The 16908-nt window shown below is 43.5% G+C and overlaps 1 protein-coding gene across 2 annotated transcripts in view; it reads right to left on the bottom strand.

Moving 5' to 3' along the window:
* Positions 1 to 997: 997 nt before the first annotated feature.
* MAP2K4 (mitogen-activated protein kinase kinase 4) overlaps positions 998 to 16908 on the bottom strand; it is a 90775-nt gene continuing 74864 nt past the window's right edge. For both annotated transcript variants that reach the window (XM_032498822.1, XM_032498823.1), the window contains exons 7-11: positions 15996 to 16123; positions 11447 to 11524; positions 8676 to 8824; positions 4771 to 4816; positions 998 to 3621 (exon numbers count right to left, since the gene is read on the bottom strand). In XM_032498822.1, coding sequence (XP_032354713.1) covers positions 3508 to 3621; positions 4771 to 4816; positions 8676 to 8824; positions 11447 to 11524; positions 15996 to 16123 — 515 coding nt within the window. In that variant the 3' untranslated portion in view covers positions 998 to 3507. The remainder of the gene's footprint in view (positions 3622 to 4770; positions 4817 to 8675; positions 8825 to 11446; positions 11525 to 15995; positions 16124 to 16908) is intronic.

Genomic DNA, 16908 nt, shown 5'->3' with positions numbered 1-16908 from the left:
AGCGTCCCTCCCCACAGTCCATCCTCCCAAGGCTCAGTTCCACAACACGCCCATCGTGGGGGTTCTTTACTTAAGGTACTTTCTCACGGTAGGCATTATAGCCGAGGATCTGGATCTCAGCTCCCCTCCCTCCCGTTAGCAGAGCCAGGACTTCACTTCTCTGAGCCTTGTTTTTTTCCTAATACCTAAAAAGGGCCTCCACAGCCTGACTTTGGAAGGCTACGGTCAGGATGCAATGAGATTAGCAAACACAGGTAGTGTCCCACGGCACACAGAGCGTGTGGCCCACCTGTGACACTCCGTCCTGCACACAGCGGGTGCCCAGCTGGGATCTGGAAACTCCGTGGCTGTCCTTTCCCCTAGTAGCTAGGCTTAGCTGGAGGGGCCAGGATTTCTCCAGCACACCCTTCCTTGGACAGGGCTTGGTACTTACCCCATGTGGTTCTGGAATGGCACCTCCTGCACTTCAGATCAGCAGAGAAGCAGGCACAGGAAAAGGTCTGAGTTGGTCTATGTTCAGTGAGTTGGCATGTGATCAACGATCGACAGGCGAACTCAGTGCCGGAGCTCCGAGTTCTTCTCTCCGTAATTCCCAGGCTCCCATGGCGTTCTGCTCAATTCACTGTCCTCCCATTATAAGCCTCCCAGGTCTGACCTCCACAGGGTTTCCACCCACAAATCTCCTCCCGCCCCCACTCTCAGGCAGCAGCGAGTGACTATGACCTGAGCCGACATCTGATGCCCACCTGGCAGCCACCGCCCCAGGAGCAGAGGGCACGGCTGGCGGCCAGACGTTGGGCCAAGGCGGACCGGGTTCTTACACGTCATCTCTCTCCACCAGGGGCCAGGCAAGTGACCAACAAAGAAACAAACCCAACTGCATCGTGCCTGCTCAAACAGAAAGCAAAGCCACCTCCTAAGAAGGGTAAGACCACAGGAAGGGAGGAGAAAAAGAAAGAAGCCATAAGCACTTCCGGAAGAAGAGAAGTCTTCCCAGTGTGAAACGCAGATAATTTAATGGCATTTACTTGACTTTCCCCTCTCAGGGTCTGGCTTCAGAAAATCAAATTACAAAGTCATCATCACATCCTAGATTTATTACAACTGACCTGCAGGCAAAAGGATAGAACTATTACATAAACACTTCGATTCCATGTATATATCTTAAATAGAGGAAGAATTCAAACAAGAATACAGGATAAAATATTCCAAAGCTCCAAGAAGCAGTTATGTTGCTGAGCTCCGTTTTTACAGACAAATAAGGCAATATCCCTGCACATCAGCTTTTTGATAACTTTTATACATTTTTCTATGGTACAAGAGGAAAACAACCAGCGCTCACAATGTACAGTTCTTACACTATCTTCACAGTTTGTGAACACTATACACCCTTTTGTTTTAATAAAGATACATTGTAATAAACTCCTTGCCCTTAAGTTTATAGTTTATAATAATCTATGATTAATACACTAAAATTGCCTTTTTATGTGGTCATCCACACAACAGAACGGTCAGATCAGCTCCTGGACAGTCAGAACTGCTTTTATCTCCACTTGTATATGGCAAAGTGACCCTACGTGGAGCCAGACGGAGGGCTGACAGCAGAGAAACAGGCCCCTCCTGAGTCCCGGGAGCAGTGGAGGACGATGGCTTGGCGTGGTCAGAGGAAGACAGCAGTGCTTCCTTTCAGAACACTGGGAAGTCTGGGGTTTAGATGCCGTTGGGGAGAAAAAAGGAAAATCAGGCAAGTGGACCAAAGCGACAAACCACTCGTGAATTCCGAAATTTACAGGGATGTAACTTTAAACAGCACCATTCTCCCTTGGTTGTTGAGCAGTGTTTGTGACTGTCACTCTGGGAGGAGACACAGCAACGCCCACCGGCAGTCGGGTCTGTCACGGCACCACCTGCACCTCAGACCAGGGCTGTTTCCTGCTCCAGCGTGCTCGGACGACTCACGGTGCTGCCTGCCTGACGGCCACGCGGACGCTCCGTGCCAGGGAGGCCGGGAGGCACCCAGGAGACCCGGCTCGGGGGCAAGCGAGAGGGGCAGCAGGAGATGGCAGACTGAAACGGCTTCTTGTAGCTATTCTGGGTCGGTTTGGGGTTTTTCAGGTTTTGTTTTTTTTGCAGAATTCCAATTCCAAGAAATGATGGTGACTTGCTAGAGATTCTTGCAGGTGATGCGCTTAGCCAGCCCTGCCTTCTAGAGCCATTCCAGATCCTCACCTGTCAAACATGTCTCTAGAAAGGATGTTCCCACGTCACCGCCCCACACTTCTCAGCCTTTTAACCACAAGAGCCTCTGAGAGATTTGCAGCTAAAAAACCCTCGGCAAGGAACATCCCTGGTAATCATAAAGGTTTTTGATAATGGGGGGAAAAAGGCAAAATATGGATTAAGCAAAAACCATAGAGCGGCAACAGACCACACACATAGGGAAAGAGATTAAGAAGCTGAGGACCTGGACCAGTGATGTCAAACAACTGAGATTTGGTCTTTTGCTGCCTACAAGACATCTTTAATCAATCAAGGCACATTGCTACTAGCTACTTCTCCCTGTTAGTGAGTTGTGATGGCTGAAGCATCCAGCTTGGGACCAAGGGGAAATATATAGCTGCTACGAGTTGTTCCAGATAAGAGACCAGAATTAAAAGCATCTGTAAACTTTGCCCTCCTACTTTCTTCTTCTTTCAGTCCTGGTGGTTTGTGGCAGGTGGAACATCAAGTTGGCAGCACACTGAATTCTGAGGATGAAAATCCTTAGGCTGAGCACCTTCTCTGACAGTGGCAGACTCCTGAGTCTTCCTGACAAAGAGCAGAAGGACTGGTGGAGGAGAAAAGAACACATTCTGTCCTGTCTCAATATTGTCATGTTCACCTCTCTGAACGCAACATGGTTTTTGGTAAAGATAAATTCTAATTTAACATGATATTTCAAACAGGAAATTTGGCTGAGCACATCGATACCCAAACATCGACAGTGGCTGTGAAGCAACAGAATATCACGTCAGTAAATCTATTGCACTTGGTGAAGAAAGAAACCACCCCCCCTGCCCCCAGCCCCAGGAGCAGCATGCCTCGGCGGCGGTGCACGCCCTTCTCACCCCGGCACGTCCATCACCGTGCGCTTCCAGTCTCTGGAAGTCTGACAAAACACCACTCCAGTAGCTGCGTCTCCAGGTTTCGAGTCTAGAAATGAATTTGAGATGTGATCTAATCACAGTCACCAAACTGATCGTACGAACTTCCACATTTCATGAGTATGTTCTTCACGAAAGAGCAGGATGCGGTCTCTCTGACCAGCACTGACACTGTGTGACCGACCGAGCGTTACGGGGATGCATGTCGAGGTGACGGGAGTCTACAGACATGATGGGAACGAACACCAGTCTTACTGCACGTGGTGTCTGGGCGAGCAATAAAAACACTGTGATGCGGGATGAAGGTTCTTCACGTCTTGCTTCCTCTCAGCCCTTTTCTCTAGAGTCTGACGTGGCGGCGGCCTCAGTCCACATACATGGGGGAGCTGGGGGTAGCGGGCATCTGATCCAGGATCTTGCAGACATAGCATGCGACCTCCACAGCTCGCTCCTCGTACATCAGGATAAAGGGGTGTTTCTGCAATAATATTGAAAAAACAGAAGAAACAAAAGAAAAATGATCAAGATTTGCATTAGAGCTCACGCTGCACTCTTCCCAGGGGCGGTACAGCACAGAACGGAAGGCTCCAACCAGTACAGCCCTAACTCCCCAGCACAGCAGAGAGACACGAGTGGCCTGGACCGGATGCAGCTGTGTTATTAGCGGGGGCACGCGCCCAGATGGGACCCGCTCTGGGTGAGCCGCCCTGGCAGTGAGGTCTGGAAGCCTCTCCGTATCCCAGGGCGTGTACGCTCCTCAGCATGAAATACAGCTGGAGCCTCTGCCGCCGTCTGGGAGCCGAGAAGAACCACGCGCACACCAGCTGCTGCTCTTGGGGCACGGGCAGAAACTCCAACCTCCCCTATCTCCACAGACTGGGCAGACAAACCTTCCAGAAACGTTTCAGTTCCAACCTTCTGACCCCCTCTGCAGAAAAGGCTCAGCAGAGAGTCTCCTATGAGCGTGTGCCCCGCACTCTTCAAAGCCCGCAACTACAAGCCCAGTTTCTCATCCTCTGTCTCTACCGACAGTGTCTTTCATGGCTTCTCTAAGCAGTGACTGAATAGCTTCAGTCATCGCTGGGGCTGCCCAGAAGTTTTACTGAGCTTCCTTGGAGAGCTAGAAGCCAAGGGTGACAGGGGAGTCTTTTATTAAAATACTCGCACATTATTAGGCCATAGTACCTTCTTCGCTGCTGAGAACAATGCCCCACCCAGTAGACTGAGTAAAAAGTCCAAGCCCCATGGAAGGGCGAGAGCTCTCCCAGAGATGGCCGTATGATGTAAATGCGCATGAGGGCCTTCAATAAAGGCAGAGTAAGCACAGTAAGTTCTCACGGGCGCGTTACATACACACAGACCGCGCGGCGGAAAACGGCTCCTTAGAGTGGATGTGAAAGTTCTTGACGGGAAATTTTATAACATGTCAAGGCCAAAATTTTCCATGAAAATCTAGTTGGGGAATTAGTAAGAAAATCAGACCTACAAATGTTCTCTTTCCAAATATCTTTGTTTCAAAACATTTAAAAAATTGCTCAGTAAGGCCGCGCTGTCCGTGCCAGAGAGAAGCAGCATGCTGGCAGATGCAGGGGAGGAACAGCGGGAATGCCCAAAGTCTCAGACTCACCAGAAGTTCCTTATACTTTGGCCTTTTGGATTCATCCTTCGTAAGGCTAAAATAACATAAAAATCAACATCATTAAAATGGAGACACATTTACGCAAGTATTTTGCTTTTCACAAGCAAAATATTACCAACAAACAACTAGTTTTTTTCCTTTGGAGACAAAGTAACAAAGCAGATAACCTGCCAAATATGAAATGCACACAAAAAATTAGTCTACAATCTAACAATTTATCCTTAAGATATTCAGTGTAGGAGCGTTAGTGAACAATTAGAAACAAGATAATTGTTGAAAACTGGATAAATTACGGCACAGCTACGTGTCAGAACACCATGTAGTGGAACGTATGACTACAAGTATGAAGTTGTAACTTATGTGTCTGTGTGTGGGTGTGCGTCTAGAAATCTAGCATACATTTATAAAGGTATCACCTAAGAGAAACCAGTAACCCAGCAAGTCCAGGAGGTAAACTATATATGAGTTTTATAAACTTATCCTTGGAATTAAAACCTTTCGCACTCTGTATCGTAATCCTGTGCGCTTTGGTCCAAAAGTTTACGAGAGTACAATTCACTATGGACACACTGACACATTAAAGCCCCTGCCCTGCTGGTATCTTCCCCTTGAATTCCACCCTGTCTAATCAGTGTTGCCAGAAGTATTTTCATTTTGTTTGTTTTCATCTGCTCTGTCTTGGTCCATATCTTAATCGCCACTCTCCTCCAACCTCAATTAAATTCATTTCTTACCATCAGAAGTTAATCCTGATGGCACAGTTCCACTCTGTCTAAACTCAGTGCTGTTCTTCGTGTCTTGCACCTTTTGCAGTGGCCACGTGCTACACAGAAGCCCTCTTTGGGAATGAAGGCCTTACTTCTCCACTGCTGGGAGTCCTGCCAGCAGACAAGCCTCAGATGTCATCTCTAAGGGATGACAGCTGCAGAGAGCCACCGAAGCCTTCCTGGGGCAGCCTGTATCTAATGCCTGATCCACAAAGGCACAAAGAAATCCAGGACCCTCCTCCACGTCCAGCCAACCTTGGAGGGCCATCCCAGCTTCAGAGCTTCCCACAGGGCGGGCGGAGGCCTTTGCTGAGACCGCAGTGCAGCCCAGCTCTCCTTCTCCTGGTCCCCTTTCTGCCGAATCCCTTCGCTAATTGTTGCCCCAAACATCACTGCCATTCAGCAAACTCCCTGTACGATCATCACTGTCCCCAAAGCCTGCTTTCCAGGGAACCAACCTGCAATACTCTTCTGCTGGGCTTACTTTTCTTCTTGGTCAAATACATCTTTTCAAAACAATCTATGAATGATAACCTCTTAGGCTTTCCATTCCTGGGGGGAAAAAATCTAGTTTTCTACTTATTTTGAATGATAATTGAGTGCCCAGGTACAAAACTTCAGGATGAGGCTGACAATTACTTCCCAGCACTCTGGAGCTACAACTCCACTGTTTTCTGGCAATCATTGCTCTTGGTAACAAGTCTGCTGTCAGTCTAATTACTTAACTCTTCACAGATACTCTAAAGTTCTCCTCCTGTTGACTTTTACTTCACTATTGCTCTGCAATTTCGCTTCAGTGCATTTGGGTATAAATTTACCATTGTTTATTGTACGTGATACAAAGACTGTAATTTCAATCTGAGCACCTATCCTAAATCAATTCTCAAATGTTTTCTACTATTATCTCCTTAAACACTGATTCTCCACTTTCAGAGTTGTCTTCTGTCATTTCCATTGTATACATCTTTGAATTACTCATTCTGTTCTCCCTGATTCTCAACTGTTCTTCCACACATTTTAGTCTATATCATGCTGGGGAAACCCTTGAAACCTTTTCTCCAGTTTCCCAACTCTGTCTTCAAGTGTCTCCAATCCAGAGTACATCAAATGTGTTATATTTTTTTATCAATAGCTCTGTTTTTTTTCATTTCCACATCTAACCATTTCAATTTGTTTACTTCTTCCTCAGTCTTAACTGTAATTTACACCTTTATTTCCTTGGGCATCTTAAATATACTTATTTTTAAAGTGTTTTTTAGACTATTCCATAAACTTGTCTTGATTAAAATTAATATTCTAGTCTGTTGCTTTTCTTAACATTAGACTTCATGCTTCTTGATCTTTTTTCATTACTGCCCTTCCTGCCTGTGAAGTTTAAATACTGAATATCTACTACAAATCATTATACTATCCAAGATTTTCTATCTCTCCAGGATGGATTTTTGCCCCTTTGGGGGTGATAGCACGCCATTAAGAATGCATGTTCTAGACAGTTTTCAACTTAAAAATAATGATCAGATATGCATTATAAAAATACATTTAAAAAATACAACTCTGACAAAAAAGAAGGAAAATGGCTTGGAACAAGGTGATACTGGATTATGAGGAAACCAAGCAGGAATCCAAATGATCCAGGTTAGAGGTAAGAGGAATGCCCAGGGCTAGCAGAAGGGACACTGGACCGTTGTGGAGAGCTGAGATAAGCATATCACAAAAACAGACAAAGCTCAGCTGCAGGCCCTAATGGTTCAGAAAGTGGTGGAACTACACACCTACTTGGGGAAAACAATGTGATACTGATGGCTATAACCAGTGTTCATGGGAGAGAATTTGCACCAAGGGACACAGAAATAAAAAATATACAAATATATACAAACCCAAAACCAATAAGGAGATCAGGAATTAGAGAGCAGCCCTGGCACTGTTCTCCAGGCGGCCGTTTTAGACGCCACACTCTATGACCCACTCAGACTCCTTTACCCAGGTATTCCGTTACAGTGGGATGTGTAAAATGACCACGTTTGCAATTATATACTGTGCATATGTGTGCAAAGTGGTAAAACTAGACGGTTTTTAAAAAGGAAGCAGCACCCAATCTGAGTCATCCTTATGGCCTTCTCCTGTCTAGAAAATCTTGAGGGGTTCCTCACCCCTCTGAAAACCAACACAAAAGTAGAATTTGGTTAGAAAAGATGAAAGGGACTTGAAAACTGGAGTCAAACAAATATTTTCTCAATTTTCAAAAAGAGGGCAATGCTAGACTATGAAACCTAAGTCTTAGTCTCATAGGACCTAAAAGAGTGGAGAGAGAATCAGCATTCCTGGAAAGAAAAAATTATGAGGAAAAGAAAAGCATTTTCAAGAATGAAAAGAAGAATACACAAAATGCTCTGGCTTTTTGCACATAAATATATTTAACTTTTAAATCATGCTGGATAAACAGAATAATGAAAAAATATTCAAATGATAACTAAACAGGTTTTATTTAAAATATAGATTGAAACAAGCACAAGGTGTGACTGTATTGTTGCCATATCAGTATATATTTATTCTTACACGCTACACACACACACACACACACACACACACACACACTCGTTAAAAGGTGAACATTAGACGTGGGGTTCATACCTTCCTTGGAACAAGATCGCAGTGAGCCATTGTACTATTCTACCAGTTGAGCGCTGGGCCCGACTCCATACACCCAACTGTGTCCCGTGTTGTGTCAGAGCAGAGAGCCACCCCTGAGAGCCTGCTCTGGTAGGGCTGTGACTTAGTAAAAGCTTCCAAGTGACTGTGGTACAACTGCACTGTTAGAACCACAGCAGAACAGGACGACCAGTCTCACCTAGGCTGTACTGCCTGCACATGGTACTAGAAGTCTGGAGGCAGCAGCCTCTCCACCACCCACATCTGGTTTTCATTAGCACCTGAGCAGTAGGTAAGAGTGTGCTGCCCCTCTAGGCTAGCTGGAACCTTCCATGTGACCCAGAATCCAGCTCAGAAGACACAGGGGTATGAAGGAGGCCCCCTTCTCAGGATAAAGTTGCAAAGGTGCTAATATTAAGTCATTACCTCACTGTTCTCTCACCAGATGTTGCTGAGTACCGTAAGCCAGATACTCACCACAAGTTAACAAAGTTGATGAAACTTGGGGAGAATTCCCTTTCCTCAGAGTTACTCAGCTGTGGAGGATCTCCTTTCACGACTTGTGTTAGCTGATCAAATACACTATTCCACTTTGGATAAGGAAACCGGCCTGTAGCCAACTCGTACTGAAGAGAACACAGAGAAAAAAGCAAAATACACTGAGCATTAATTAATACTCTTCACTGGAAAGGCTGCATTGCAAATCCAAACTCCAAGCAAAACTCTTGTAAAAGCCTTGAATTGAACCAAGATCAGGTTGAGGTGGAATCTTTAGAATTACTAAGGACAAGTGGAAGTGATATTTAGAAATCAAGATAGTACAGAGAATTCTGTATCAGCCAACCTGCAGGACCTGGGCCAAGGGAGAACATCCAACATTAGCCCAGACGCTGTCCCCATAAAGCCTCGGGCTGCTTCTTCCCCGTAAGGGATTCTGAAAGGCTGGTTTTACAACCTTTTTAGTACAAAGTCTGCACAATTTGTACCCATGTGAATGGAAAGCCATGTCCAGACAGTGGTCAAGTTCATTTCGAAGGTAAAACATTCAACAAACAAAACCGCAATCTGAGCTCAAAGGAAACTGTACAAATCCTGCCCCACAGCCATGCTGTAGTGACTACAGTTCCACCCACCAGCAGACACTACTCTGACTGAAGAAACCAAGTCAGCACCAGACCCTTCACATCCTGAGCCCCAGGAACAATGCTCAGCACAGTATCTCTAAACCAAACCAGCTCTGAACAATCTCGCAGGCCTATGTCCCAAACTGTTACGGGTCAAAGACATTTATGAACTGTATTTTCATCTTTCTCCCCCTCTGTTCTGAGGATAACAGAAACCTAGAAATTGTGCTTTTTCCAAGAAGTAGGACTGAATCTGAAGCGTGGTCTAAGGAATCCCAGTCCACGTGCACTGACAGGTGGCTGACAGTGAGGAACAGAGAGCACTACCAACAGCGTGGGACAGAGAGCACTACCTGGGCAGACTGGGCAGACTGTTTCAGAGCTCCTTCAGCTGGGTACATCTGATTTTGTCCATTTAGTCAACCATTAAAGTACTAGTTTATACAATGAAAAGCAGGCAATCAAGCAAATATAAAGCCACCTTCGACAGAAAGCCAGCATGGCCTTCCTCCCCAAAAGATGGCCTCTTCCAGCTCAGCGCTGCCTCCACGCGCACACATCTGTGGGAGAGCAGGCAGGCAGGCACATGCAGACCCCACTCCTTTGGCTAAGGTTTCTTTTGGATAAAAATAGAAATGCTTGGGAAGAAGTATACCTTACTATTATTCACAGCAATAGGAAAGGAAATGGCTTTAAAAATTTGTGTTAAAACTTTTCACAGAACAAAATTTTGTTTTAATAATAAACTAAAAACTTGCTTTTTAAACAGAACCGGTTTGGACATAGATAGGTGCTTCTGAATCGTGAATATCCCTCATATGCAAACAGCTGCCTCAGTTGGAAGCTATAGGTCTTGCTGCAGTTTTTGGAGCAGTCACCAGACCTAGAGATTCCCAAGCTCCATGTTCCTTCCTGACTAAAGGGCAAAAGATCCCTTTCCCTTTAGTCAGAAGACTCCATGAGGTACCTCCCATACTTGGTCACAAGGGAAACTAGATGGAGTCTCCTGCAGAGGTGAGCTACCAGCCTTCCCAGCTCCCTATGGAGAATTCAGCAGGCGTGGTGGCATGACTCACCAAAGACAGCTCACAAAGGTACGTGATCCTCAGGAAGAGATTTCAGGACCATATAATAACAAGGAACGAATGAAGATTATTTAATAAGCTACAGAAAAAGCTCACTGCTCTGAACCTGCTAACTCCAGGCTCTGGGTCTTACTGAAGATGGGAAGAAAATGGAAGGAAAAGTTGAGGGCTGCCTACCAAACAGGACACAGCCCCACCTAGTGATGGAAAATTCACAGTGTAGAAGAAGCTATAGGAGCTCTCCCACATCAGAAAAGCGCCGCTGAGCCCTGGTGAACAGCCAGTGCAAGAAAAATCAATCTAAAACTTCAAAACACAATTCGGTAATAAGGAAATCAGCAAATAAATCTATTTTTAAAATACAACTAAAGTTTCAACAGAGTCTGTAAGTGAGGTTTATTTAATCGTGCTTGTTAGTTACAAACTAAGTGGCCTTCTTACTGTTCTTTCTCGGTGTTGTTCTAAGGGAGACACTTCATCTAACTGTCCCCTAGGTGGTTATCGGCCCTCAACAACGGAGTTACCTTCAGCTCATTCATTTGTGCCTTTTCTATTCAGGAGGAGAGGATTTCAAGCCGAAACTATCTTCATACACACAGACGTGTACCTGACACATACACTCTCCTCACTATTCCTGCTGGAGATGGGAGGGGCCGGGGTGCCTGGGGGCGGAGAGCTGACCTCCCTGGCCCTGTTCTCCGCGTAGCTCTGACTCCCAGCATCTGCCGCCAAGGGACGCAGAGCGACAGCGTGAGAGCCCTGGGCACTTCACAACGCCTTGAGGGAGATACCCAGCGCCAGTTTGATTTTTAAGGAAAAAAACTTGTTTTTCAACAATTAGAAAATATAGCCTCTACGATTACAGCCATGGGGTGGGGGGGGGGGGGCGGGGGCGGGGCGGGGAGAACTAGGCATATAAATTGAAGACCGGAAGAGAAAAGAGGTGTTCTTATGAGTGGCGGAGGCCTGGTTAAGCCTTCTTTCACTTTGAAATTTCTTGCCACGCTACTGTGACAAGGCTGAGTCGACGAGAACATACCAGTGTGATCCCCAAACTCCAGACATCAGAGCGGACGTCATATCCTTGTCGTGACGCACTCGGGTCTATTCTCTCGGGCTGGAACACAAAGAGAAGTCACGGTCACTCCTCCCGCACACCCTCCGGAGCAGGGCGAGGGAGCCGGCCGCAGCTGCGCGGGCGCACACCCGGAGGGCCCGCGGCCAGGCGCACTGCCACCGACCGGAAGCCCGGGCTCCAGGGAAAGCGAACAAGGTCGGAGCCGGCTCCACGGCTTCCTGCGTGAAGGGAAAACACGCCACTCTTCTGGCTCTTCCCCCTAAGGACTCACAAGGTTTACAAAGCTGAAGCTGACAACAGGCCAAGGGAGAAAAAGGAGGAACAAGGGAAAATAAAGAATTACAGGGCCGGATTAGTAGCAAGTAATGCTAAAAAATTAAGGGGGAAAAAAAGAAAAAGAGATTAGGTCTTCTGATCTTACCACTCTTTGCTTCAGTGAGTAAGGCCATATACCACAATACGTGAGACACAAAAGCAAACGTGAAAAAAACCAGAAAATACTTTGAGATGAATGAAAATATCAAACACCAACATTTAAGGGATTCAGAGAAAGTACTGTTCAGAGGGAAATGTACAACTGTAAACACTTATATTAAAATGAAGAAACATCTCAAGTAACATAACTTTATTCAGTAACTAGAAAAAGAGGAACTAAAATCAAAGATAGAAGAAAGGAAATAATAAAGATTAAAGTAGAGATCAATGAAACAGAATTAAAAAACTAAAGAGAGAAATCAAAGAAATCAAAAGTTTGTTCTTGAAAAAGATAACAAAATTGACAAACCCTCTAGACTATAAAAAAGCGAGATGAAAACTAAAATCAAAAATCCAAGTGGAGACATTACTACCTACTTCATAGAAATAAAAAGAATTATAAGAGAAAAAAATCATAAGAGAATACTAAGAACAACTGTATGCCAACAACAAGATAAACTAGATGGAATGGAAAAATTCCTAGAAACACACAAATTACCAAAACTGACTCAGAAGAGTTAAAAAATCTGACCTGTAACAAGCAGAGACTGAATCAGTAATAAAAAGCCTCTTAACAAAAATAAACCTTACAGGAACTGCTAAATAATTTCTTTACCAGACATTCTGAAAACCTGAATGGTCATACAAAGGGAAAAAAGTGAGTATGATGTTTTAGTCTTGTTAACAAGTAGAAAAGGAATATATCCTGAAGAATAGTTCTTTTGAAACCAAAGTGACTGAGTGAATCAGTGTTACCAAATTTGTTAAACACATCAAAGGAAAATACAGCAACAATTTCTTAATGTTGATGAGATATATAACTTAACTAGATTTCATGCCTAATAGGCTGCATATAATTCAAGAGAAGATTATATTAGGATTTGAGAAATACCCAAGATAAAAAATAAATTGGCATATTTCAGTAAGTATTGCTATGAGATCTTCTTTCTGTTGCTAATTAAAACTATCTTACACACTAACATGGAAGGGCTTCTATAGTAAAAGGAAAAGAGGTATGAGAGGAAATGATATAAAAGAGAAACTAAGGTGACTTTTTAGAAGTCTCTTCACGTTGGAAGGTAGCAGAAGGGAAGGGTAAGCGGGTACTGGGTGAAGGAATCCTTTGAAAATGAAAAATAATATCAATTATGCATTTGGGGGAGGAGAACAAAAGAAAAAATTTGAGGAAATTAGTTTCTATTTTGTGAATGTTTCAACTGCTTAAAAGGGAAAAGGCATGTCTGTAAGCATTACAGTTGGTGAGATAACCTAAGGCGACTGGCACTGTAACGTCACGCAATACAAGGCGCACACCGTCTACGGAGCACCTGTGCCCAGCATGACGACCTGACACTATGCGTGCCGGGGCAGTCAGACAGGCCCAGAGTGAAGGATGTTCCAAACAGCCCCCCAGAAAGTCAAAGCCGTGGGGTGGGGTGGGGTGGGGAATGGTCTAGACCAATTTAGATTAAGATTAAAAAGTGTAACTACTAAAAGCAATGTATAACATTGATGTGATCCTCAACTGACATCGAAAAATTACATTTATTTTGGACAAGTGGGAAATCTGAGTATAAACTACGTATCAGATGATATTATAAAATCCTTGTTAATGTCTCTAGGTTTATGTCTTAGGTGTGGTAATGGTATCATGGTAATGCAGAAGAATGCTCCTTTTCTCAGGACATGTGCACTCAAGTGTTCAGAATGAAATTCATGATATCTGCAGCTGACTTCCAAATGGTCCAGAATATATATATATATATATTTTTTTTTTCTGGTGTGTCTGTACACACACACATACATATATTAGTACACACATATATGTGTGTATATATAAATGTGTGTGTGTGTGTATATATATATATAGAGAGAGAGAGAGAGATGAGGAGGTGGCAAAATGTTAACAACCGGTTTATGGAAAACTTATGTTTAAAGTCTACGTTTTATACACTTTTTACATTAAATAATCTGTTAGGAAATCACAATTCCGAAGACTAAAGACAAACGGCAAATCTTAAAGAGACAAGATACATTTCCAGTATCTCCTGTCAAGCAAGGTATATGAAAGAAGAGTCAAGACACTTGGAGGCTTTTAAAATGAATGCTGACTGCACTCCTGTCCATCTGAAACAGGCCTAGGAGACAGCCAAGGACAGAGGCTTTTCTCTTGGGCCGGGAGAGAGGAGAGGCAGAGAGTTTCTTTTCAGCCCGCTTATTCCAAAGCTGCAGGTGGTTAGCAGGAAAAAAAAGCCCTGCACCTTCCTGGGCCTGTGGACCTTATTTCTACACAAAAACTCAAAGTCTACTTCTTTCTTAAAAGTTACCTGAATTCAAATATTCAGCTCTATTGGAGGTGCAATTGCATTTTTAAAATCTGCATTAATTAAATATAATTCTTAGGCAATGTTACATAGCAAAAACACTTGTCAGCCTTAGTACTGAGAAAAGCCCTAGAAGTGTAGTTAATAGCTTCAGGGCATCATTACTTAATGTGCAAATTATATGAATTCTCAATGCCCCATGTTTCTTCTTTTTTATTTCATACTTTTGAACTTATTGCCCCATTTATTCTTAATTACAATGAATGCAAGGTCTTCCATATTTTCTGAAGACTGCCTGGCCAATAGACATCCACAAAGCCGCGACTTTAAATGAAGGTCTCTTTTTGTATTCACACACACACACACACACACACCCCTCTTTCATTTTCATTTGTAGAGAGGGTGACATGAAAAGATATAACAAAACAAAAACAGGGCATTGAAAGTTGCAACAATTCTAAAATATTGTCAATAACCAAAAATGTTCAAATATAATGTCTTTCAAATACAATGACCAGAGTATATAAACAGGCCACAGAACATGTACAAAAAATATCTGTAATAAACATAATGCTGGGCCTCACATTATTTACAGATGGGGAGATAAAGGAAAAGAATTGATGCAAAATTTACTTTCAGATGATGATGAAAATAAAATGTGTTCAAGTTTTTGAAATAAGTGTGAAATCTAGGGTAGCTAGCCCACCCAGCCATAAACAAGGTAAAAAGCTGTAATATGCAGCCTGTGATTTTTCTTAATTTTCTACTGCTTATAGCACTGGGTATAGAAGTATATAAATCAAGAAAGAAAGTAACAAATAAGAGAAGAGAAAAAATTTGTTCAATTCAAAGCTAATCTTTAGTTTAAAAGAGTCTACTGAAGATTAAAACAAAAACTGCTGACAGGAATGCCTCGATAAGTGACTGCAAACCTATGTGTATCATTCAGAGCACCGTGCTGGTCTCCAAAGAACATGCCACAGCAAAGAGACACCAACACCTAGGGGGAAATGTTTAAAATACAGACACTAAATTTCTGCTCAAAAATAGATCGAAGCCCAGGCTGTAGCAAAGTGCAGCAAACACCTTGGGACAGGTGAGTGTGACGTGCATCGAAGGATGGTAGAGGTCAGTCTCCTCGAAGAGAAAGAGGACCCAGGCTGGGAACCGGCTAAGCCCTACCCTCACGCGGGTCAGCATGTGTTTCATCCACCTCTAAAGAAGGAACCGGTAATATTCAAGACAGAGCTGCAGACCCCATGACACATACTGCAGGCTATGAGGAACTCAGGTCTTCCCAGAATTCTCTAACCGGGAATAGCATCACTTCTCACATCAGTGTGTCCACTAAATACCATCTCCTACAGTCAAGACAGAATACGGGGTCGAGAAATACAGAGAGGCCGTCTAAGAACTATCCATTTGGTTGATTAATAGAGTAGCATATAATGAAAAAATGGTAATCAGAGAAGACCATGATGCTTAGGGCCAGACAAGAGAAAGAGAGTAAGACCATATAAGGGAGTTCACTGGGATAATTTCACCAAGTTTCACAGAGAAGCTAGAACTCAGCTTGGCTTTAGGGAAGAGGAAAATATTCTAGCACGGTGAAACTGCACGACCAGAGGCAGACTCCTCAGAAGTACAGCACCAAAGGGCACACGCTCTCTGAGCAACGATATCGAGCAAGAAGGTCTGGCCTCTGCACTTACTGCCATGTATGGCCTGCACCCAGCATCTCTTGTCTTGGCAATGGAGTCCACAAGCTGTCCACTGATGCCGAAGTCACAGAGTTTAATATTTCCACTTCTGTCCAGAAGAATATTGGAAGGTTTGATATCTGCAAGACATAGACATCATTCAACGTACAAGTAAATTGATCAAATGAGCTACGTTCTAACACTGTAAAGTACTTCAGGCAAAAATACTAAATTAAAAATCTTAGAAAACATTAAGTGATCAAATCTTTAAAATTCAGATACATAAGATGAAAAATTGAAAAAGCCACTTTCTGAATGCTGATACTTAAATACTCATTATCAAAAAAAATGCTTCAAAATAAATTTAGGCATTCTGTAAAGTTATCTTTGTTTTTATCAAGTGACATATTCATTTACTTGTTTCAAATTCATTACAACAAAACATGATGAATGAATTTAATCTGTAAGAGTATTTTAAGCTACTTTATGTGTCCAAGACTATAAAACTAAATGCAAAGTATACAAATTATAAACCCACAATTTAGTCAAAGTAGAGCTTTATCTAACTTGAGAAAGTACCCAATCCAGTACATCTGAAAGCCCACAAGCTTTAGGGTTAGAAAAGCCAAGTTTCAGGATCTGGGTCTGATGTGCACAATGCAACCTGGGGCGAGCCACTCACCTTTCACTCAGCAACCACAATTTCCTCATCTATGGAATCATAGCAATAATTCCTAATTTATACGGTTGTGGAAGTTGAAACACCTACCACAGTATTCATACTCAGTTAGTGCACCCCCTTAGTAACTGTTTCTCCTTGAGAGATGTTTCTGATCTCAGACGGCTTCTTCACGTTTCTCGTAGCCAAGCCTTTTTAAGGTCTCCCTGGAGAGAGCAGATGCACTTCTGCCACTCTCGGAGTGTG

This window comes from Camelus ferus, chromosome 16 (genome assembly GCF_009834535.1).
Source record: "Camelus ferus isolate YT-003-E chromosome 16, BCGSAC_Cfer_1.0, whole genome shotgun sequence".
Classification (NCBI taxonomy): domain Eukaryota; kingdom Metazoa; phylum Chordata; class Mammalia; order Artiodactyla; family Camelidae; genus Camelus; species Camelus ferus.
This window is presented reverse-complemented; position numbering and strand designations above follow the sequence as displayed.